Source organism: Prenolepis imparis, unplaced genomic scaffold, assembly GCF_030444845.1.
Source record: "Prenolepis imparis isolate NDT839.2.m4 unplaced genomic scaffold, iyPreImpa1.0 SCAF_11, whole genome shotgun sequence".
Lineage (NCBI taxonomy): Eukaryota > Metazoa > Arthropoda > Insecta > Hymenoptera > Formicidae > Prenolepis > Prenolepis imparis.
In genome coordinates, this window is record NW_028141169.1 from 6,780,728 (window position 1) to 6,803,803 (window position 23,076).

Consider the following 23,076-nt stretch of genomic DNA (forward strand, 5'->3'; position numbering starts at 1 on the left):
TTGTCCTAAGATTAGTATCATAGTTATGTGAACAAGACAAACATTATTATTTTTATTGGCCTGTATAAATTATCAACCAAGACAAGCGATGTTTTACCGATAACATAGCCGAAATATAGCTGAAATATTAATTATAAACTCTTTTTCGGTGCGCTCTACACATAGCTATTCGTATTATTTTCGCAATTTATGTTATTACATCAGAATTTTATATTTCTGCAATTTTTATTTACTATAACTCTTTGTGTGTTGACAGTTAAATTTTTGCGCCAACATTTTGGAAAAATATCTCTAGAGAATATATAATTTGTTTTTGAAATATAAGGATATAACGATATTTTCGGTCCATTTCTTGTATAATATTTCGCATAATCAATATCTGTATGTAAAGGAGGTATTTATGATATTAGAAGATATCATTGTAATGAAATTATAAGTAAAAGAATATATATCGCGCACACACACGTACTGGCATACAAATTCGAGTCATATTAATTGACGTAAGTAACACCGATCGACATGATGACACGTATTAAACGATAGAAGTCTTTTGACTCGAACGACTCGTCTTTACTGTAACAGATCTTGTTCGAGAGGAATGCTTTGATTCCAAGGATGCTTCGCTCCTAGTGCCACGCTCCTCCTCTGAATCGGTATACGATCCTCCTTCCCGTCCTTCACCACCAGTTCGACGTCTAGGAATATCTTCTGTCGCTGCGTAACCGACTAACAATATTGCTCTACCTAGCAAAGTTAATAGGAATACGCTGATCATCGACAAGAACTGCTGGATTATACTGAGTGCCCCGGTGGCAACGTACATAACGATGGCCAAACACATGGCGAAAGCCATGTGGCGTTAATTATCGCCATTCATTAACACCTGAATCGTGAAACGACATAAGAAGATGCAATCTACGATAATCTGCTAAATTCATTCGTAAGTTCTGTTTTGCAACAATTATTCTGAAAATGAAAAAAAAATTCTCAATTTGCATAGTATGGTATTTCTTTTGTTGTAATGTGTGTAGTATTTCATTCATTATTACAATGTTTAAATCATACATCTTTTGTTTATGAATTATATATTTATACATACTCTGCTAGTGATGCTTGGGTTGTATATATATATATATTAAATATAAAAATGTTTAAATTTTTTACTTTATTACATTACAACATATAATGAAATTTAAAAATTATTAAAATGTTTTATATTTGAATTTGCTTTTTCACAATGATCTTTGCATGGCAATAAATTCTAGAGATATCGTAAAGTCAAAGTACAAAAACCATATCATAATGCATATTAATAGGTAATCTAACCAATCGAATTGGATAAGAAATTCTTAAATGAAAATAATCGTATACGACTTCTCTCTGTCTCTGTCATACATAAATATATAAACATATGTCTTTAAATGATCTAATCAACAAAACTGTATTTTATAATTATGAATTTATTTTAAATGTCTAATAATTTTTCTAAATACGTATTTTTTTTTTACATTTTCGATAAAAGACAAAACGAATTTATGTGTTTGTATAAGGAATAAGAAAATGGCAAACAGATGCGAGTATGAGGCGAAATAATTTAATTGCAACTAAAAAATTTATGTATTATGCTTATCTGTTGAAACTGACATAACTCTGTTAGATAAGAACTTGTATAACATAATACAATTAATAGATTATGTCACTGAAGTCTTCGAAATGTGCAAGTAGTGAAGTCACGAAATGTCAATGATACTAAATTCAGTTGGGAATAAATATATATAGCACAGGATAAATGATACACTTTATTAAGATAATTAATAAGTTTTATAAAAATATTTAATAGGATATAAATAAAAAATATCTGTCTTTCTAATTTTTTTGCTATTGGTCTGATTCAAGTTCTAACTGCACGCAACCAAACTCCGCAATGATGCAACACTCTCGACACCCTTGTAAAGGGGTGCGGATTCATTCTGCGAAGGCGCATATTCACCCGGTCGCCTGACTGCAGCCGCACTTCTAGAAATTATCGATTTTTCAAGCTCGGAGTTCCTTGGTGGAGGATGACGCCATGGACGATTACTCATTGGACAGTATCGACATTGAACTTCCGCCATTGGTCGGCAAGCCGGTATAAACGGTGCTTTCTCGTAATTCCTTTCAGTTGTGTTGTTACTCACTCACTGTACACTTGGTAAGTGATTTGTGATTTTTCTCATCTTTTTTTTTATTTTATAATTCATATTAAAATTGCGCAATCGAAATCGATCTGTATCATATATTTTCATATTTATCCATTTCCATTTGTTTTATTTTTCTTATCGAAACCGAACGATTTCCTCTTTCTTTTTTTGTTTTTTTTAAATTTAAATATTACTATTTATCAAATATATTAAATATGTTAACGCTAAGACTGGTCTTCTCAATACTTTGAAATATCTTAATTAGTTTGTCACGGTCTCTAAATAGTGCTTCAATACTTTGAAATATCTTAATTAGTTTGTCACGGTCTCTAAATAGTGCTTCAATACTTTGAAATATCTTAATTAGTTTGTCACGGTCTCTAAATAGTGCTTCAATACTTTGAAATATCTTAATTAGTTTGTCACGGTCTCTAAATAGTGCTTTCAAGGCCGATTATGATAGACAACGGTCATAGTGTAAAGGCAGAAATTAATTATCAATGTCATATAATGATATATATCGTGGAATATATATTTTGTTTTATACTGAGATTTGACCACTCGGCAAAAAAATCAATGTCTACTGACATTTGGATTGTGAATATGACATTTCGCGATATTTATCGTTTCGAATCCGTGAGACGCAACAGCTGATTACAAACTGACTTGCGATACATACAGACAGTTTTGTTGTATTATTTATTTCTGACGCGATTTAGCCATTTTTTTTAATGGTTTTATAGCAAGTATCCGTTGAACGATTTCGATTGTGTATAACGAAAAAAATGTAATGATGAATAGAAAAGGAACAAATTTAATTAATTATTAATTTTAATTTTATAAATATAACACATTATTGTTTCTGCAACATTTAGAAAAAAAAAATTTTTTGTGACATTGTTTTTAATGTAAAATTGTTCGTTTAATACTTGATGTTTTGCTCGCTATTAAAAAATCATAGGAAATTTTCGAGAAATGTGATTCTCGAAGCCAACAACATCGATCAGTTTCATCTCAATTCTCAGATCATTTTCATCTCAATTTAACTTTCTCTTTTCAAGAACGCATTTCTTTCTAGATTGTAATAACGGCTATGAAATAGATATAATGATAGATTATTCAACTAATTATAGTTTGTCAACATTATAACACACGAAAATCAACTTGCATGCGAACTGTGGTGCAGTTGCAATCATTAGAATTTTCCTACGCAAATCGGCATCGTTTACAATTCGCATACATACATCTGCATATATACATACACACACATTCTCGAATCGGCAATTTCGCAAGCAATTTCGCGAAATGTAAGTCGTGCTGCGGCGTCGATTCGTCGGCGAAGCTAAACACGTTACACGGTGCACCATATATATATGTATGTTGCATATCATCCGGCACTGAAAGTTTGCCACATCGATTCTTTAAACACTCACACCGAGAAATATATTCCTGGCAAATACCGGAAAAAAATAACTTTTGCGTGCAGCCCGACTGCAATTTTTATTTTACTTCATTACACGTGACTCATACGTCAATTTGCATCATCGATGCTGGTTCGATTCTCTGCGACAATCCTCGAGATTCTTCGAAAGATAATGCGAAAACTCCAACTTGACATGCCGCGAACGAATCACCTGCGATAGATCAGAATCCATGTTAAATCTGTATCGATAAATCCTATAACTTTTATTATTACTAATTCGAAAAAATGCAAGAAAATTAAGAATACGATTAAACATTTTTTTACGCGATTAATGGAAAAATATTATTATTTATCGGTGATATTGCTATATAAGCAGTAAAATAGTTGAATAATATTTTGATATCGTTTTCATGCGCGTATTTCTGTGCTTTCCTGTCATACAATGACGGAAATAATCAATACGCACTTTTTGTTTTACGACGTATTCTCGCGCGCAAGGATACTGCAAAAGTTTCAATAATATCCGCGTTTCAATAATAAAGGCTATTTCTTTAAAAGGAAAATAATAAGCGAACGATTATCTTTTTATATTTTGGATAGTTAGAGGAATATAATTTTATTTAACTCGTTTTTTCTGTCACATTTCAGCGAAAGGAAATTATAATATGTAAAAGTACATTTTATGATAAAGATATATTATAGATGATCTTTAGATGTAAAACAGTTTTAAATTTCTACCAATTTTATTAGTTGTTTCAAAATATATGAATTTAATAATAATTTAATAATAATTTAGATAATTTAAAAAAAGAAGCTCGTAAAACTCACGCATTGCGTGACGTTGCGGAGGCGCGGCACCGACACAGATTTCGTCACATGACGATAAAATATTTCGAATGTAGACTTTGGACTTTGTACTATGTTCTTTACGAGCACGATGACATTCATTCCACGTGTTAGTAAATTGAAGAAGAAACATGATGATTATTTTGAACTGGGTACAAGAACTTTCATAGGTGATTTGGATTCGTAGATGTGTCTATATACTTTAGCCACGTCGCAGTCAATCAGATGATCTAATTAGCTTATTATTTACATCAAAGTCAAACGAGGAAATGGAACACCAATGATATTGACGCTCAATAATAGGGATCGGTTTCGAGTTTACCTTCTAAACACAATGCAAAGGATCGAAGTCTGACGACAATTTTTTTAATTGATCGAATGCGGCAAACTGCATATATGTATACAATGATACCACCGCATAATTGGTTATTTAAGTCCAATAACAGTCGTATGGCTCGATAGATACAAAACAAAACGATCGAACAAAGTCTACGGATTGCGTTTTGAACCGTTCTTTGAACTCTGAACACGTCACCCTATTCCATTTATTAGTCTATATTTATTCGAATTTATCAATAATTTACGCCGCGACTTTCAACTATATACTGTTATCACTACGACTCTCTCTACATAAACGATGATTTAAGTACTATTGCGGCGTCTTACGTAATACTTATTATTCCAACACTTGAAAGTCGAGATGATAGAAACAACAATGTATATATATTCGAGAGAAATATCACTAGATATCCGAACGGTGAATCGTTAGGATTATTACAAATGAAGCCTCTCTCTCTCGTTGGCAGACGACCAAGTTGACTTACGTTCTCTTTTCACCCTCACTGTTCTATTTTGGTGTCCGATGGTGTGCCGGAACTTTTTCGTGCACAGAAACAGAGATCCCTCCGACGCGGCACCACGTACGCTTCTATAATTTTGTGAGACATCATAGTATCATAGTATCGAGTCGTAATCGTGAGAAACGTACTGTGATAATAAACGGAAACGATCAATCACTCGTGTTTACGTGCATTACGATACGCAATATTGGCTTAATAATTCTTATCTAGATAATCGAAGATTATCGTGTGTACTTCGCTCGCGATTGAAAACGACCTACATCTGTAAGTGTAAATTTTCAATGCTAATTGTTGAATCATTAAGATCTTCGATAACGAGTATAATCAAGTCTGCTATTTTCGGCCGATTACATTATTGCGTTATATTTTCGCGCTTATCGATCGTGTTATTTTGTAGAATGTAGCTCGACAAGATCCGTTTGTAAAATAAAAGTAGCAACGACAGCGTTCGATCGCATCGATCCAATTGACTTTTATATCGAAGTACTATATCGACGTCCTCTCGCATCGTTTCTGTTTACAGAAGAATAGTATGTATAAAGAAGTTCACCATCAGGAAATCAAACACGAGTGCTCGCGATCGGGAGGACTCCACGCTTATCCCGATCACTTCAGGGAACCGTAAAACCATACCTTTAAAACCACCGTTTGATTCATGAACATCTAAAGGTTCCTGTCCTCTGGTAGGACTTTGTATATAGTGTACATAGAATCGTTTGTTTACGACGAGAACGAAAGGAATCCCCTACTGGAGGAGGACGAGAGCGATCTTGAGGGATCGTACTTGTCACACGGGGGCAAATCAGCTGTAAAATCCTAAGAATCTTGCACTGTCCTACACGCGCACCTTTAACTACACGCATCAGCGGTAATAAAAGGGAGAGAAAGAAAATAATCGAACGCATCATGAAACAAGGAACGTCGGAAGATTTATCACTTGGCTGGAAGCTGCTTACTGCCGGCACCGCAGCCTGCATCGCCGATTTAGCTACCTTTCCATTGGACACCGCCAAAGTCAGAATGCAGGTAAGCAGTAATTCTTGCTATTGTTAGTGTTATTTTTCATAAAATTTTTCTCTCTTTGTCTTCTTCATGATCGAAACCATGATTTTTCAAGATTGCGGGAGAGGGACAAGCCATGTTGCTGGCCTCGACGGAAGGTTCGGTCCTTGCAGTAAGAGCGAGCCAGCCAGGATTGATCCAGACTATCGGGAACATCGTCAGATTCGAAGGCACAAGGTACGTTGTTCATTATCCTAATATTAGTTTAAGAGACAGTAAGTAAACCATTTATTTAATCTATTAACGTTTGTATAAAATATCGCGATACACATGTATATATGAATTTATATACGCGGATTTATATAAACATAAGGTTTTTTGCCCGAGCGATTATTCCATTTAAATTGAAACTAAGAGCTGTTGCTCATTATAATAATGCTTCATATTCAAGTATCAATCTCTCTGAAATGATAATATAGTATATAGTACTTCATAACACACAGACTCTATTCTATTATTAACCACTCTCCTTGTTCCGACGTGTGCCAGGTCGAGCTGATCGATCCTTTCGTCATTTATAATTGAATTGCGCATAGATGTAAACTATATATGTTAGAAACATAAAAAAATAAGTGTATTAAATGTATCTAATCAAATTTTAATACAAAAGTTACAAATTACGTATTCGAGATTAAAAAGCAATTAATTTTTGTCATATTATTTCTTTATTTTTTTTTGTTATTTTAATGGTACCATTATATATTTATGATACAAGTTTGCCATGTCACGAATGCTTTAGTCAAGCCTTCTGACGTAATCGTATTATTCAACAATTCGTACTCCCTCTTTTATATGCCAGCAAAAAAAGGATCGATGCAAATTGATCGCGGTAGTCATGTTTTCATCGAAATTTCGCTCGATATCTGGCACATGTGTGCACGACCCTTTCCATTATTTCTGGGAAATTTATTATGAAAATTAATTTAAATATGATTTTCAATTTTGCCTTATAATTGGATGCCATAGACAAGTACTTCCGATGCTACATACATATACATAGAGAAATTTACATAAGATAATTGAAAGAATGCAATCGCAGTTTCTAAAGATTTGTTACTTATTCGAAAAAAGTAAAAAAATATAAAGCGAAATAAATGTAACAAGCCTTGTCGATGACACTCTTATTAAGATTTCTCCAATTTTTTTTTATTCTCCCTATTTTATTTTTCTTTCACACGCGAGTTGTCTCTTCGTCGTATCTCATGATTATGATATTTGCGAAAATTGACGAATCATTTTTTTACTGCCTTTCTTTTATGTGGGATATTTATAAATTCATCTTTATTAATTTTGGCAAGATAATTCGAGTTGTGATATACTGGATGTAGTACTGACGAATACGTGACATTTCATATAAATTGTTTTATATGTCACGTGAAATATTGCGAAAATTTTTTTCATTGTTTCGATAATTGATGAGATAGCCGGAAGAGACAACCTGCTTATTTCTCTCACTTCATGTCTCTCTTAAGTTCTTACGCAGCTTCTCTCCTTTTTGTCTCAATTTCTCTTTTTAATTTTGTGTCATCTACTTTATCTAGCAATGATTTACTTTCCTGATCAACGGTACCTTCCGATTGAGTCTCGAATTTCGCGATACAACAATTCATATTACTCTCTCCCATTTATTTCTCGGCTCTTGAGCCGCTTCTCTTTTCTCTCGCGCATCTTCGATCTATAAATTACTTCGCTAATGAATGAAATTGATTTTCGATAAAGCAATCGATATTTAAAAAAAATTATAAAATTATAACTCTTATAAAAAAAAAGAAAAGCGGAGCAAATTGCGCGGATGATGAAAAAAGAAGGAAAAAAGGGAGAGAAAAAAAAAGAAAAATACGCGATATTTATATATAAAAGACAAACAATGTAAAAAGGACATAGTGAAACAGAGAGCAAGTGAGAGAGAGAAAGAAATGTGTAAAAAGAGATGCCCTGAGGATATGCATTTGAGAGTGAATTGTGAGGGCGGTGAGCTTGAGCGAGGGTGGTTACAGGAGGCTGTACGGAGGTCTATCCGCGGGACTCCAGAGACAGATGTGTTTCGCCAGCATACGGTTGGGCCTCTACGACAGCGTGAAGTCACTCTACGCTGGAATCTTCGACGGTACATCCAGTAAACTCCTAACTTTTTCATAATATACCTTCTGCGATATACGAAAGTAGCCGCGCGTAGGATTTCACCTGCGTAATTACACACGTATATTATATACAGGCACACTTTAGAGCACACGTTTTGTCATATTAGTAATACGATGTACACATACATATATATATATATATACAATGCATACATATATAACAGTGTTGGACATTATTACAAAAAATTGCAATTATAACAATTATATTTGCAAAAAATTATGTTTGTATCTTCGAAGATGAAAAATAAAATACAGAATACAAACATAATGATTTTTTTAATTTGCAGATATATAATTCAAATTTTCAATCTTCTACTAGATATAAAAACAATGAACTTTATACATATATTTACTTTATATTATATATTAAAATGTTATTAATGATCACAATTAAGAATGAAATATTAGCAAATTCGAATACCAAATAGACTTAATTCATTTATTTAAGTGTCGTCCAACACACACTGACACATAAATAAACACACATAATCACGAATGACGGATTATCATATCAGCCGCTTGCTTTATCACGGTGAAAGTTTCCACGCGCGGATTGGATCGCGCGGATGGGATGTTCAAAACGTGTGTCCTTCTTCGTCTTTATCATTTTCAAGGCTGAGAGAGAAAACAAGGGAGATAGAACGAAAGATAAGTTAACAGTAAGAAAGTAAGAATATGGGAAAACTCTAAAGAAGATTATTATATAACAAGAACATAATGAAGGAAATATTTTATCTTTCAAGTGATCCGAACATTTTTTGTAACTCACTGCATTGGACAATCGTGTGAGATTATTACATATTTATGTTTCACTCATTTACGTTCGAAAAAAATTCCGATTCCTCAAAAATGACGTACGAACGAAATGCCATTGCATCGTGTCTTTGCATAAACCTGTAATATATTTATTTGGATGTAATGATTTAAAAAATAGTTTGTCTTTTTGATGAATCGCTGAAACTTCTCAATTTTTTAAACTGTCCAATTTAATATATTGATCAACTTATAATTATTTTTACGGTGACTTTTCATTATCCTTGAACGTTCGTGTATTTTGCAATAAATTTCGATAATTTTCGAAGATGTGCGTTAAAATAAACTCGCAAAACTCCACAGTCATTTATAGTTCGTGTACTTCAATATCGTACATATTTGTACATATTTTTTTTTATTTCAGTGACATATAATCAGTTTGAACTCCGTGTAATTGTCGATGATTCATCTTGAATGTCAATACATATTTTACATATTTATTTGATAATCTCATTATAATTTATATACATTTTGTATATAAATTGGCTATGTACAGACGAGACAATACTTCCGACAAGTAAAAGAAAATGATTTGTAATGTTAAGCTTAAAATTAAATCTTGATATCGCATTTTTTCATATCTTTATGAAATTTATTTATTATAGTTAGTGTCTTGATTTCATCGACAAATCTTATTTTTTTTGCAATGCGACAGTTTGTATTTTCACAACGATCGAGTATATTTTATTTTTTTAATTAACAGCACAGTAACTTTGAAAAAAATTTATTAATATTTACTTGAGAACACAATATTAATATCTCGTTAAAAAATAAAGACATTGATTATAATTGGAGAACATTTAATGAATCAATATGAATCGCGCGATCGACGCGCAACCCGCGTTCGTCCTATCCTTTGCATCATTATTAATTTTTAATCTAATCCATCGAATTCTCTTCATGACAGCTCCATAGCTCTTCATCGTTTATTTTTATATTTCAGCAGGTAATAATAGGAACAGCACATCGTTGAACATTGGCGTGCGGATCGCCGCAGGACTCACGACAGGCGCTTTGGCGGTGCTTCTTGCTCAACCGACTGATGTCGTCAAGATCCGCTTGCAAGCTGGAAATGGGCGATCGTCGGTGAGATATAAGTCCACTCTACAGGCTTACAAGAATATCGCCAGCGAGGAGGGCGCGAGAGGTCTTTGGAAAGGTAAGAAAGAATCAATTGTAGATTTTTCTATTTTTTAAATCTCTGTAGAAGTAGCCTCTAAGAATATTTCTCTATATCGCTGAATTCGAACGCTATCTCGTCATGCGTCAGGAACTATGCCGAACATCTCGCGGAATGCTATCGTGAACGTGACGGAGATAGTCTGTTACGATGTCATCAAGGATCTCATCCTGGCCAGCGGCTATCTCCGCGACGGGATACCCTGTCACTTGACGGCGGCAACGGCCGCGGGACTCTGCACCACTCTGGCAGCGAGTCCTGTGGACGTGGTGAAGACGCGTTACATGAACAGCGTCGCCGGCGAGTACAAGGGCGCGATAAACTGCGCCGTCAGGACCTTCGTTCAGGAGGGTCCGCTCGCATTTTACAAGGGTTTCGTGCCGAGTTTTTCGCGCCTGGTTTCCTGGAATATTGTACTTTGGGTGACGTACGAGCAGATGAAATTGCAGATGAAAAAGTTTCACGGTATCGAATAAAGGTCTCCTTGTCCGTTGTTGATTATTCCTCGTGAGCTGGGATAAGATCACAGCATAAAGATCCTATTGTAATACTTGCATTATTTTATCGAAATTGACATTTTCTATAGAGAATTAGCGTTTGCTTAGATGAACCATGTGTAGATCAAACGTAGATGAATCAGAAATTCTAATTCCGCCAGCAAGTACTACGTGTTAATCATAAGATACGATTCCAGCTGAAGATGATGAAAAATATCCTCGTATTATTTGCTTCTTTTCGCTTTTGTTTTACATGTAAGTATTTGCGTATTATCGCTGAATTATTCAACGTTGGATTAGTCGGTCAAATTAAATTTTGAAACAAAAATTATATATCTTTAGCAATAGTAATTAGTATGGCAATAATAAGACTGTAATTTCATGTTCAGTTTACTGATACGACTTTCATTTAAATGTGCACAGGTGTATGTATTTAGTAGAGACAGTGGAGATTTCTTAGTAATTTGTATTTAACAAAGTTCTATGCGTCAGTTTTATACACTTATAATAAGATAATTAAGCCATTTCGACAAGGTAGATAGACGATAAGCATTAATGAAACGGACAATAATGTTATCGACGTTCATTCCGGCATGTCTTTGCTTAAATATAGTTAGAATCTCACAAAGAATTTGCAATTACAACGAATTATAACGAATTCTTTTTTCAATGATATTTTAATTAATTGTTTCGCAGACGTAGCGCGCAATCTTTTGCATGTACAACATAATATAAATTCAGTCAATTAATATTGTACAAGGCACAATTTTTATTGTAATTTAATCGACGAAACATTGCCATGAAATAATTTCATCTCCGCGAACAGCGGAGCATTAAAAATCCTCTAATATCAAATTTTACATATTTAGATGTACTCGTTTTTGTAATGAAATACATCCACCATTATTATTACCAATTATCACATTATTGCCAATTCTTGTAGGACGGCAATACCAAAGCGTCATTTTAATATATTCGCGCAACATATACAAATTGTATCGCCGACTTCTGATAAATGATAATTGTGCTCGATATTAAAATGAAATATATTGGATGATTGCAAAAGTTCGTGCCCGATTTGAAGTTATTACCACCATCTATGCAAATCGGGCACGAACTTTTGCAATCATCCAATACAAATATATTAGACAAATATCATACTGATTTATACTTAATTGACAGTGTATTCTTATATCACAAATTAGATTTTTCAATTTGCTTGAAAAATAATTTTTTAAAAATGTCTTAAATAAAGAAAGTAATCTCATCATGAGAATTCTGCAAAAATCAAATTATAACTTATATTTCTTTATTATCGAAATTTAAATTTTGATTGAAATTAATCTGTTTGTAATATGTCGTGATATATTTTGTATTTCTATTCGATTACTATAAAATTTCTATTATGTGATACAAAATAATAATTTATTTCAAAATTGCTTAACGTATTTAAGCAAAATGAATTAAATTCGGACTATTAATATATAAATAAGCTTATCAATTTAAATTATTAAAAAACAAAATTTATTAATTTTTTAAATTCTTTTACTGTGTGGTTATTATTCATATTATTCTCTTATCATTATAAAAACTTGCAATACTAATACTACATATATTGATAAGGCCTTATCAAGAACTTAAGCTATCGTAGTCCATATTTGACTACGAATAATCGGATCAGGTGCGAAGTAAATCTAAATCAGATAATCACAGTTCAGTAACATTTATTTCCTATATTTATATAATACGTTAAATATACAAAGTATAGAGCGAGGTACAATATGAGAGAGCCAGGGAATGTGTGATACAACTCCCTATCTTATCTTTGGTATCGTTTAATATCTGTTTCTTTTTTTATGAAGATATAATCCAAATTTCCAAATATATAAAACTTTATATATATGTTATTATTTAAATGATAATTTCTTTTAATGATATCAAATTTCTAAATTTTATTTTTTTTTTTTTTTTGAGCTAAATAATCATTACGTGGCCATACACGTATAACTAACTTAAGTAGCGCGCTTTCAAGTATTAAATCTATATAGCAGATAATTTTATTTATATGGTAAAATTCAATTTGTGAAGTATATTCAATGTGAAGTATATTCCGAAATACGTACAAATATATTTTGCGACGTAGATAGTATTTTCATAAGAGGTAGCGATTAAAAACTTTGTTATCGGTTTTAAATAAATGTTGTTTAAAATATTTTTCTCTTTGTAAAGTATGACGCACTTTACGCTATACTATCAGAACGAAATTTATATAATCTTTATATCCACTTTGAATTTATAATACAGACAATTGAATAATCAATCTCGTAATTGCTTTAATAGAATTGACTAAAGTGCAGAGTCTCCTAAGTCTCAAAATCGGACTCATTGGATTCGCTATCGGAACACACTTCATCTATGCATCCTGACTTCTCGAGGAGATGTTCTTCCATGGAAATTCTAAAAGGAGACACAACATTAATGATATTGAATGAAACGATTTAACAAGAGATAGACTCTGAACGGGCAAACTTGCTGATTTAAACCAGTAAGTAAATACACATGTTTAATGATTATTTATTCATACGTCAAAAAATGACAGATTTTTGCTTAAGTTGTTATTGTCAATATAGTTAGTTCCACATCGATAGTAACGCAAACACGTATTGATAACATGGAACAATTTAGCACAAGCGTTAAATTGGCACGGGACGATCATACATAAATCTTGCCTTAAAATCGCAATTGTTTAATTATCTCGTTTGCTAAGAGAGTGCCGTAGTATGATGTATAGCGTGTTTATCCTGAATACATTTTGGAATCTTCCGCGATTTTCGTAAGACGCATTTTCTCGGACAACAGGCCTGCTCCGTCGAGCTATGTCGAATAACACAATAATAATAATACATAAAACAACAATAATAGAGCAATTTCAAGAAATAGCTCGCAAATTAAATATGGCTCTCGGAGGCGCTTTTTCTTTTTTAAACGTAAGATCCTAGAATCTGGATTTATTATATATACATATGCATATTGTATATTGTATATGTTTTTTTAGCAGATATACTTTAATCGAATTTATAGTTGGATTTATTTTTACAAAGATAAATAAGAGCAGGATATTTTCACGTACTTTCCGATAGCCCAATCCTCATCAGCGTCCTTTATCATAGATAGAGCTTGACAGAAATCTCTTCCAATGGCTTTAAGATGCCCAGTATCGAGATGCAATCCGGCCAATGTGCCTTGATCGCATCCACAAAAGCTGCTCTCCATCGTGTAACTTCTGTTCGGATGAAACATTAATCATTAAAGCTGACAATTTTTTTTGTAATATAGAATAGAATGTTCGTATTTTTTTTTGTAATCTTGATAGAATTGCATTTAATTACAAATACATGAATATATAAAATTAGCTTCTCTATACAATTATTAATGCAAACTAATGAAAATGTTTCATCGAGCTACGAATTTTAGTATTGATCGTAAACAAGTGTGCGCGATTTAAATTCCGAAAAAGAAACGTTTCATATTAGACATCTTTTTTAAATACTACGAGTAATCTCGATCTTGCTACGGAATCACATTGTAAATCAGATCGCTGCTCAGAATATAGTCGTTTTACCTCGAGACACCCAACTGCCGCCATATAGCGACCCTGGCGGTGGATTCCTTATTTCTTTCGACCTTGAAGGAGCAGAGCGGCAAAGCGAAAGCCGGCGAGGTCTTCTGCATGAGATGCGGTAACATCTGATACAGAACGAATACGCGAGAAGATTATTACAAAGTTGCATTTGGTAGCTCTGACGAGAATCCTAAGAAAATTCTCGAGAAAAGGAAAACATTTCTCTCGCGGTATTGCTAATTAATTAATGATGTTATCAGGGCGAGGCGAAAGAAATCGCGGCTGTCGGCGCGCAATTGCTCGCGTAAATCGAAAAGATAGTCGCTGAAATTGATAAACATTTACCGGATCGATCCGATGACAGATAAATGTAAGATAAATAATCCGCGCGCGAACGGACAATCTAAAAATATCGCCTGTAGCCGATTCTCTCTTTCCGTTGATTTCCTTACCAAATACTGCACCGGCTGGTCCGGTTTCGCTCTGTCAGCGGCGCTCCAGGAACCCGACCTTGAACAACCGAACAGAAACACGTTCTTTCTCCGCGAGTGGCCATGGTAATCGACGAAAACGTGGGGCGGTCTTTGAAGCACCCTAGCGCAGTACTCCATCAGGCCCTTGGTGTGATAGATCACCGGGTGGTACACCTGATTGGGATTGCTCCAGCGTCGGTTCAGGTCTTCGTTCGTTAGACCGTAACGATTGCTGTCGACAACGAAAGTCGTACGTTTTGTAATGACGACACATATCGAAGAATCTTATACATAAAGCGCCGATTTTAGCCGGACACCTCGTGAATGGTGCGACCACGAACGTTTAAAATGCTAAAATTATCGGGAATGTGATCATCGTTCTGTACTACACGCAGTACGCGACCGTAAACGTATCACATCGTTAACTATCTCACGCGAGACCGGAAATTCCAAACTAGCTTTTTTTCTGATGTAATATATCTGATCATATAACGAGCTCTTTCCAGCTCATTTCTGCGGTTTCATCCCATCTATTCGCCGTGGAAGAATGCACGTGTTTCGAACGTGATGAAATAATTTTAACATCTGCGAGCGTTTGCGAAGCGAAGAGATATATCGAGATATTTATACGTCTTCGAGAGAAGTAATTTGCAAGCATTATTTATTAACCAATTTTCTAAGATATTTTCTCAAGTTTACGATATTCGGTAATTTTCCAGAAATATATATTAAACGTTTTCATCTATGAAAACGTATGTGTAATAGGCGAATTATATGCAATAATGCACTTAACGATTCGTCTTAATATATCGTTTGCGATCCCAGAAGGAAGAAACCCGCGAGAGATCGTTTTCATTTAAGGATTCAACCGCGGTTAGAAGGACGTTTCCGGCGACCGGAAGCCGGAGTCGGAGGAAGTGACGCCTTCGTGTCGCGCATAGCTAATAGTGGGGCATGGCAGGTGACAACCGATGAAGACGGTCGCTTGAATTATAGCTATTGTCTTGACACCGCACATATCGTGCCGCACTAATATCTCGATCTACACGGAATATTAAGCAGACTCTTTTTTTTCCGGCGTAAAGATGATCAAAGAAAAGTCAAGGTTTGAAATAAATAATAATCGCGTGCTTAAAGCATTCCTCGAACGAGAAAAGAATTCTGAGAAATTATTTTAAAATGTTTCAAACATGTATCTTTGTCGATTAATAGAGCAATTATATATATAAAATCTAATATATATATATAAAATAATTAGCAATATATAATTAATATAATATACATATATATATTTATATTTATATATAGAGCGCTTATTTATCTGTAACGCGATTTAAATGAGCACGCATGGCGAGAGCGACAGCTAACGCTGACTTTGTATACCTGTACACCTGATGACAATCTCGTCGAGAGAGAAAGAGAGGACGTTCACCAGCGCACAGTGTTCGCAGAAGACGGCGAAAGGGGACAGTCATTCGAGATAATACATCTCATCACGTGCATGCAACGCCAAAAAAACGATCGGTTGTCTCAGACCCCGCAGCGAAACGAAATCGCGAGGGAACGTGCAACAACGCGCTTCGTCAGGTAACGCTATTAAGAACATTCAACATCTGACGGCAAGCATTACATCCGCGAAACAAGTCTCTGTCTGGTTTTTTTTCCCGAGGGTCCAGAGCAAGGTTTACACACTCTCTCCCAAATTTAAATTAAGTAGGAGATAAAATCAGACACCTCGCTAAAATTAAATCGGAATTATGAAAAATATAAGTTATTATCTAAAAATCAAAACAAAATGTTATATATACATATAATAGTAAAAAAATTTATATAAATTTAAATTTTTATGTAATTGATTATATAAGATAAAAATGACAGCTTCGCAGAGAGCTCGTTTTAATTCGAAAGTATTTCCGAATAATAGGTGTTCCCTTCTATTGTTATTCATGGTGACAATGAGGGTCCAATGTAGAAAGAACCCACGACGGTGAGTCATATGTTTGGAAACGATAATTGAATGTCTCTACAATGAGAGTGTCGCTGTTTTATTAACCATTCGATGTAATGGGCAGCATCAGTCTCTTCTCGTGCTGTTCACCAATGTCAATGACTTCCCGAGAAGGAAGCCTTGACTGCAAACTTCTCTCACCTCTAGTGAGATCCTGTACAAATTGCATACAAGACTCGCCTCGGACTTGCGCTTCGTGTCAAAGAATACCATTCACACATCTACGTGGTGTCGCGAATATTTTTCAAACAAATAGAGACACACTCTTCTCATACGTGATGTAATTGAGATTGTCGCGTTTATCTAATTTAAAATCGATCGAAGATTCGATCGATTCCTAATACTTGCCTTTACATGCTTTAATCGATCACAAGTGCAGGCTTTCATATTCATATCAATGTTGAGAGTTTTATCACCAAGATATGTGATAACCGATAATCTTTATTAATCTATCCTCTTTGTCAACTTAAGTCCGTTCGTTATCTCCACAAACGTATAAATCTCTAGTCGTAGAAAAATAGCAATAGAACGGCTCCTCGAAAAAAAAAAAACGTCCGTAAAATATCGGATCTTAGCGAGAATTCTCGGAATAACCGACAAAGAAATCGAGGAAGAGATGAGAGAGCGGGAACGCGCGAGGACGCTCGAAGAAGTCCGTTCTTGTGATCGTAAAGCGAAATTCTCCGGGCGTCATGGGAACTTCTGCTTTCCTAGGACCCTTTCCTCCAACGTGTGTATCACGTATTTCTTCCGTGAATTTTACTACCATCCGCATCTATCTCCGTCCCGTCTTCTCCTTGGAGCTGGAAGCATTTTCTCCCCGGGGTTATCCCGAGGTTCGATCGTGCAACCACGGTTGGTTGGACGCTTCCTTTTTCATCTCTCGGCTCCGTTTCCACGTCTCTGAATCCTCGCGCGCACATAAACGTGCGGTAGCGTCCATAATAAACTATAATTATTATTTGATACTTAAAAAGAAGCAGATACGCGACAAAGATAACGTTTTCAATTTAACGAAGAAGTTGAACGATCCACAACGATCTCTCCCAGCCGGTCATTCCCCGATACATCCTAGCGTAATCAACACAACGTCGGAAATGGCGTTGCGAGTGGATGGCAACCTGTTTTTCCCGGCAGGATGTTAAAAATATCGCGGATTCCGTCGCCATTACGAGATTCGACACCGTCATTTGCGTTTCGAATGAGCCGTTCCGATTCATTCGAAGGCACGCAAAGTATCTAGTCGCGAGTCGAGTTCTGGATGCGCGAGCATGATGCACCCGGGGGTGTGCAATCGTTGCTGCTGAGCTGATGGGAGGAAACGAATGACGTTCCCTCAGCCACGGTCGTTGTAGCGACTAACTGCACATTAGAATATTCGTGACCGGTCTCGATTTGCATTCCTCCTCCGACCCAAGGTCTCCGAGCCGACCCTTTTTCCACGGACGGCAAAAGGGCGAGCAAATCCATTCGCTTCTTCTGTACCTCTCTCTCTTTCTCTCTCTCGCTCTCGTGAGATCGTTTCTTCGAAGACGCTCGTCTCAGGTTGAGACGCGGTTTCCTCTCGCGGGAACAAAACGCGGCTTTCTTGCGACTTCTTGCTCGCAAGCGCGATTCATAGCGTCGAGGATGTCCTCCGAGGTTTAACACGCTGATAAGAAAAGGCCTACTATGAATATACAAAGTGTGTACCCGACGCGAATGGGGCTGAGATTTTTTTTTATGACAGAGTCGCGGATAAATTATTTCAGAAGCGGATCGGACGCGATAGCACGATCATATTAATGAAGATTTATGGGTCGAATGATTCGACGATATCGACCAGCGACTTTTATTCTCCCTCATCCGTTAGCCTTTTTAGTACTTATCGCAAAATGTCTTCTCGACGATTACACGATCCTCTTCGTTTCTATTGATTAATTTTTTTAGAGCGATCGAGTATTATATGAGAATGCAATTTTCGGTCTCATCATTTATCAAAAAGATTGTTGATAAAATAGCTATTAGTTAAGTACCTATTAGAATAGAATTGCCGTTTATAAAATTACATCATCCTCACATCTAATTATATAATTCTAATCAATTCCAACATTCTTCATGAAACACTTTATCTTTAAATACATAGGACTATATCTAATATCAAGCTGATTATATATTACGTTTGTATCTCAAATTATATGTTACACCTTGTTGCACCTTGACGTGACGCGTCCGATCTGCATACGTAAAGATAATAACGCGTGTAAATTGTTTTTACATTCGTATGAGCATCGGAAATCGCCTGAATACCTACAATTACATACACGAAGAAGTGTTTTTCTTGAAAACACTCCGACGTAACGAGCCGTCCGATCCGTGTTAAGACCTCTTCACCTCGACCCCGTAATCGGGCGGACGAGAGAGTTCACGGTTTCAGGTTCTAGGTCGTCCTCTTAGACCCTTCCCCGAGGCGCGTAACCGCAACAAGGGCGTGAGTAAAACCGGCCGTGGCTAAGATACGACGTCCCTAACGATCCGCAATCATTACGTTCGTTATTATTATTACGCGCCGGTCATTCGGGTCATTTCGTCATTAATTGCGCATGAGATATGTATGTTGAAAGTAAAAAGAGAATCCGGACAGAAACACGTATACACAGTTTGATATAACGCCTTCGAGGATATCGTCTGGGATATTACGTATTCCGCGCGTTTCACCGCGCCACATTCCGCGGGTGCTATAATTTCATTATATCCCCTTTCCTTTCCCCTTCCCGCGGGAAACGAACTGTCTAAATATATATTCGCAGGACCACAGCGACTACATAATAAGCCGCGTACGTAATCGATGAGCCGTGCTCCGAAGAAACGATCGGTAGTCGGATGTGTTCTCAACTTCGGATCTTCACAGGGTCATTATATATAATTAATTATATAAAAGACGTAATTAATATGCAAAGAAACAAGAAATTAAAAATGTGTTGTATAGTTTTACGAATACCTTTGAGAGGATTCTGGTTATGTTTCGGAACAGAAATGAAAGATTTTTTAATTGCATAATTATGTTTGCCTGAAATTCTGCTTGGTAAAATATTAAAAGCTATCAGACACATAATTACTAATATATTTGACAAATAGATAATGATCTATATTAATCTTTCCGAGCAGTTTTACTACTCGCTGGAGAGACTATGTCACATCATAAAATTTTATATTAGTCGGTGAGAAACACTGTTTTAAGACTTTCCAAAGGAAAGAGTAAGTCGACAGACTGCTCTGGTACCAACTGAATTATGGCTCCAAAAGAGTGAACTATAAAAAAGTATGCAAGGTCGCGCGACCCTTTCGTACTACGAAGTCGCTCGACCACTCCTGCGCACTTATAATTGGATTCTTTCGGGATAGAACCGAATTCTAAAAATAGTTACGCGTTGGTATCCTATTCGATTGTGTCGGGGGCAATCTCTTTTCTCGACGTTGTTTCACGATTCCCAAGAATCGAATATGAAATTAAAATATATGTCGTTATTTATAAATGTGTACAAAATTTGAGTTAAATATTTTTACAAATATAAATAAATCACGTAAAATATAAAATGTAAAATATAATGAAATCTATGAAACACGCCCTATATTTCGGAAACTTTCGCGCTAGTTTATTGTTACGAATTCGAACTCCAGATTTATTTGTACTATACAGATAAATTTTGAAATATATTCGAGACACCACGTTCGATCATATATTGTAAGCGAATCGAAGCAATCATGAGGATCACTGTCCTAGAGATATCAAAATGGAGGAATGGACGCCGTCGAAGCCTTCAGGGCAGTACGGCTCCTCGGATCGTCTCGGTCCGAGACGCTGTTCGCGAGCTAAAACCGAGAGTTCCGTACACACAGAAAAAGGAGAAGAAAAGAGCCGGACGCTGGAGACGAAGGGGCACTGGCAAGAGTGAGGAGGGAAAGAGGCAGAATGGAAAAAAGGACGAGAAGAGAAGTGAGCGAGGGAAGGAAAGAAGAGGGCCTTACATAGCGCGATTGCTGGCAGAGCCTGAAATAGACCTCGGCAAGAATCCCCCTGTGGCATCCTCCCTCTCGCATCTCTTGCTCCATCACTTTCCACGCTTCCTTCGACGATGGTCGCTGGTCGCTGCTGGCGAACCCCCGTCTTTGCTTTTGTTTTAGGAAAAAAGGACCAAGTCCCTCAGCGCGGCTGTGAGAAGTTGTTCCTAGCGTCTCCCTCGCATGGAACGGATCAAGCAAAAGAAGAGAGGAAGAAGAAGAAGAAGAAGAAGCAGATGAAAAGAAGAAGAAAACGAGATGAGAGAGAAAGAGAGAGAAAAGTAGTGGAGAAGAGAGAACGGTAGGACGCGAAGAGACAACGACGATGGCTATGGTGATGATGCTGCTGGAAGACTGCTTGTTTATCCAGCGCACCAAAGCTTCTGCTTTCGTCTCTTAGCTACCACTACAAAGAGATTCGCGAGGAGAACTTTGTAAGCGTCGCTGGACCTGAGAGTACTCGAGCGGACGCGTTGCATTCCCACGGGAATACCATGATGGGAACCCAACCTGTTAAACTGACCTATACCAAGGCGAAACGTGACTTACGCCGCGAGGTACAAGTCCGGGTATTCACAGCGCATTCTCAATATGTACAGAAATTTAAATATGTTCCCTTCAATTCAAATGTCATCTAAACCGAATTCTATCTTAAGAGAATTTATGCAACCATCGAATCAATTAATTTCTACGTAGTATTCTTTGTCTAGTATTCAAAAATATATCATAATAATATAAATACAATTTATTATAATAAAAAAAAACAGATATAAGAGTAAAGAATCTTCGTGTGAGCGAATCAGCTGATTATTTATTCGGGAACATTAAAATGATCTAATAAATAGTTATTTATACGAATACAAAAACGACAAATTTTCGATGTGGAAATAATGGAATCGCGTCTTACATTGCATCTTAATTGCAATTGCATTTAATTTAAAAGAAGCCGCAAAGATGCACAGCGACCGTAAACCGCCTCTCCGGCCGATTCATCTGCATTCTCGAATCGTATCCGCGAAGGGAACCGGCACGGTTTACGCTACCCTGTCATTAAGCTCGCGGCGTGGCAAAGGATGTAACAGGCGGATGCTGCGCCTGTGGGACTGGAGAAGAGGATGGTTTCCGTAGTGCGGTAGGTCTTGGATGTCACGCGAGGCGCTTTTTGTTCACGGAGTCAGAAATAACACATTGTGTATCCGATCATTGATCCGGGCGATTCAACCATCGGACATATCTCGCAAGGAAGAAAGCGAACGAAGATAATAAAGATGGTAACGAAGAAAAAAAGGACATGCTGCGTTTTCCAGGGTACGTATGTAGCTTCTCGTACTGATCCCCACCGATATCAAAACGATCGAGAGAGGATGAGAGAAGAATCGATCGCTCGGACGAGAGAACACGAAGATAAAAAATGAAGTCTACCTTGAGTAGATGTAAGTCCTTTCGAGATCCATGTTCTCCAGCCACGCAAATCAATACAGCATCATTGGTCCGAAAAAAATATTTGTAACGGGACATGAGTGAAATATTTGAATGATTAAATATTTTTAAAAAATTCAATTACCAAGGAAATACCTTGGCGTTACGCGTGAGTAAGAAGAGACTTAAGACGGTGTGCGCAAACGATGAAATATCGCTATTTTCATTCAAGATTACAGAATACCACGGAGATAATCCGGGATAATGACGAGATGTACGCAGCGTTCCTCGACGAGACGTCGTATGCGAATAGATGCTGATGGAAATACTCGATAACTCGTTAATACACCCCGTTTGCGAACGACGACGATACGATCTCGCATCATTAATCACGAGCTTAAGCTTAATTGAGACGCGCCCCGGTAGTCTTCGCACGCGCCGCACGGTTGATATCTCACATTCGAACCAGAATTCCATCGGATCTCGCGGGGATGAGATGCGCTTGAGAGAT

General features: G+C 36.2%; 2 protein-coding genes across 13 annotated transcripts in view; one reads left to right on the forward strand and one right to left on the reverse strand.

The window, feature by feature from the left end:
- Nucleotides 1-301: 301 nt before the first annotated feature.
- On the forward strand, nucleotides 302-12,294 carry LOC145942874 (dicarboxylate carrier UCP2). Of its 3 annotated transcripts, none has more exons than XM_083050001.1 (7): nucleotides 302-940; nucleotides 1,897-2,191; nucleotides 5,833-6,335; nucleotides 6,427-6,548; nucleotides 8,369-8,478; nucleotides 10,272-10,484; nucleotides 10,596-12,294. In XM_083050001.1, exons 3-7 carry the CDS (start codon nucleotides 6,216-6,218, stop codon nucleotides 10,979-10,981), a joined length of 951 nt encoding a protein of 316 aa, XP_082906127.1. In that variant the 5' UTR covers nucleotides 302-940; nucleotides 1,897-2,191; nucleotides 5,833-6,215; the 3' UTR covers nucleotides 10,982-12,294. The 3 variants fall into 3 exon arrangements, with proteins under 3 accessions (XP_082906127.1, XP_082906125.1, XP_082906126.1); XM_083049999.1 differs by having other exon boundaries at nucleotides 305-940; nucleotides 10,269-10,484; XM_083050000.1 differs by lacking the exons at nucleotides 302-940; nucleotides 1,897-2,191 and adding an exon at nucleotides 5,394-5,573 and having other exon boundaries at nucleotides 10,269-10,484.
- A 658-nt stretch (nucleotides 12,295-12,952) lies between these two features.
- LOC145942870 (cytosolic carboxypeptidase 1) overlaps nucleotides 12,953-23,076 on the reverse strand; it is a 29,824-nt gene continuing 19,700 nt past the window's right edge. For 9 of the 10 annotated variants that reach the window (XM_083049985.1, XM_083049988.1, XM_083049987.1 and 6 more), the window contains 5 exons: nucleotides 15,077-15,329; nucleotides 14,625-14,749; nucleotides 14,133-14,285; nucleotides 13,732-13,876; nucleotides 12,953-13,459 (listed from right to left, as the gene is read on the reverse strand). In XM_083049985.1, the coding sequence (XP_082906111.1) occupies nucleotides 13,765-13,876; nucleotides 14,133-14,285; nucleotides 14,625-14,749; nucleotides 15,077-15,329 (643 nt within the window). In that variant the 3' untranslated portion in view covers nucleotides 12,953-13,459; nucleotides 13,732-13,764. The remainder of the gene's footprint in view (nucleotides 13,460-13,731; nucleotides 13,877-14,132; nucleotides 14,286-14,624; nucleotides 14,750-15,076; nucleotides 15,330-23,076) is intronic. The other variant, XM_083049986.1, reaches the window with a different exon arrangement.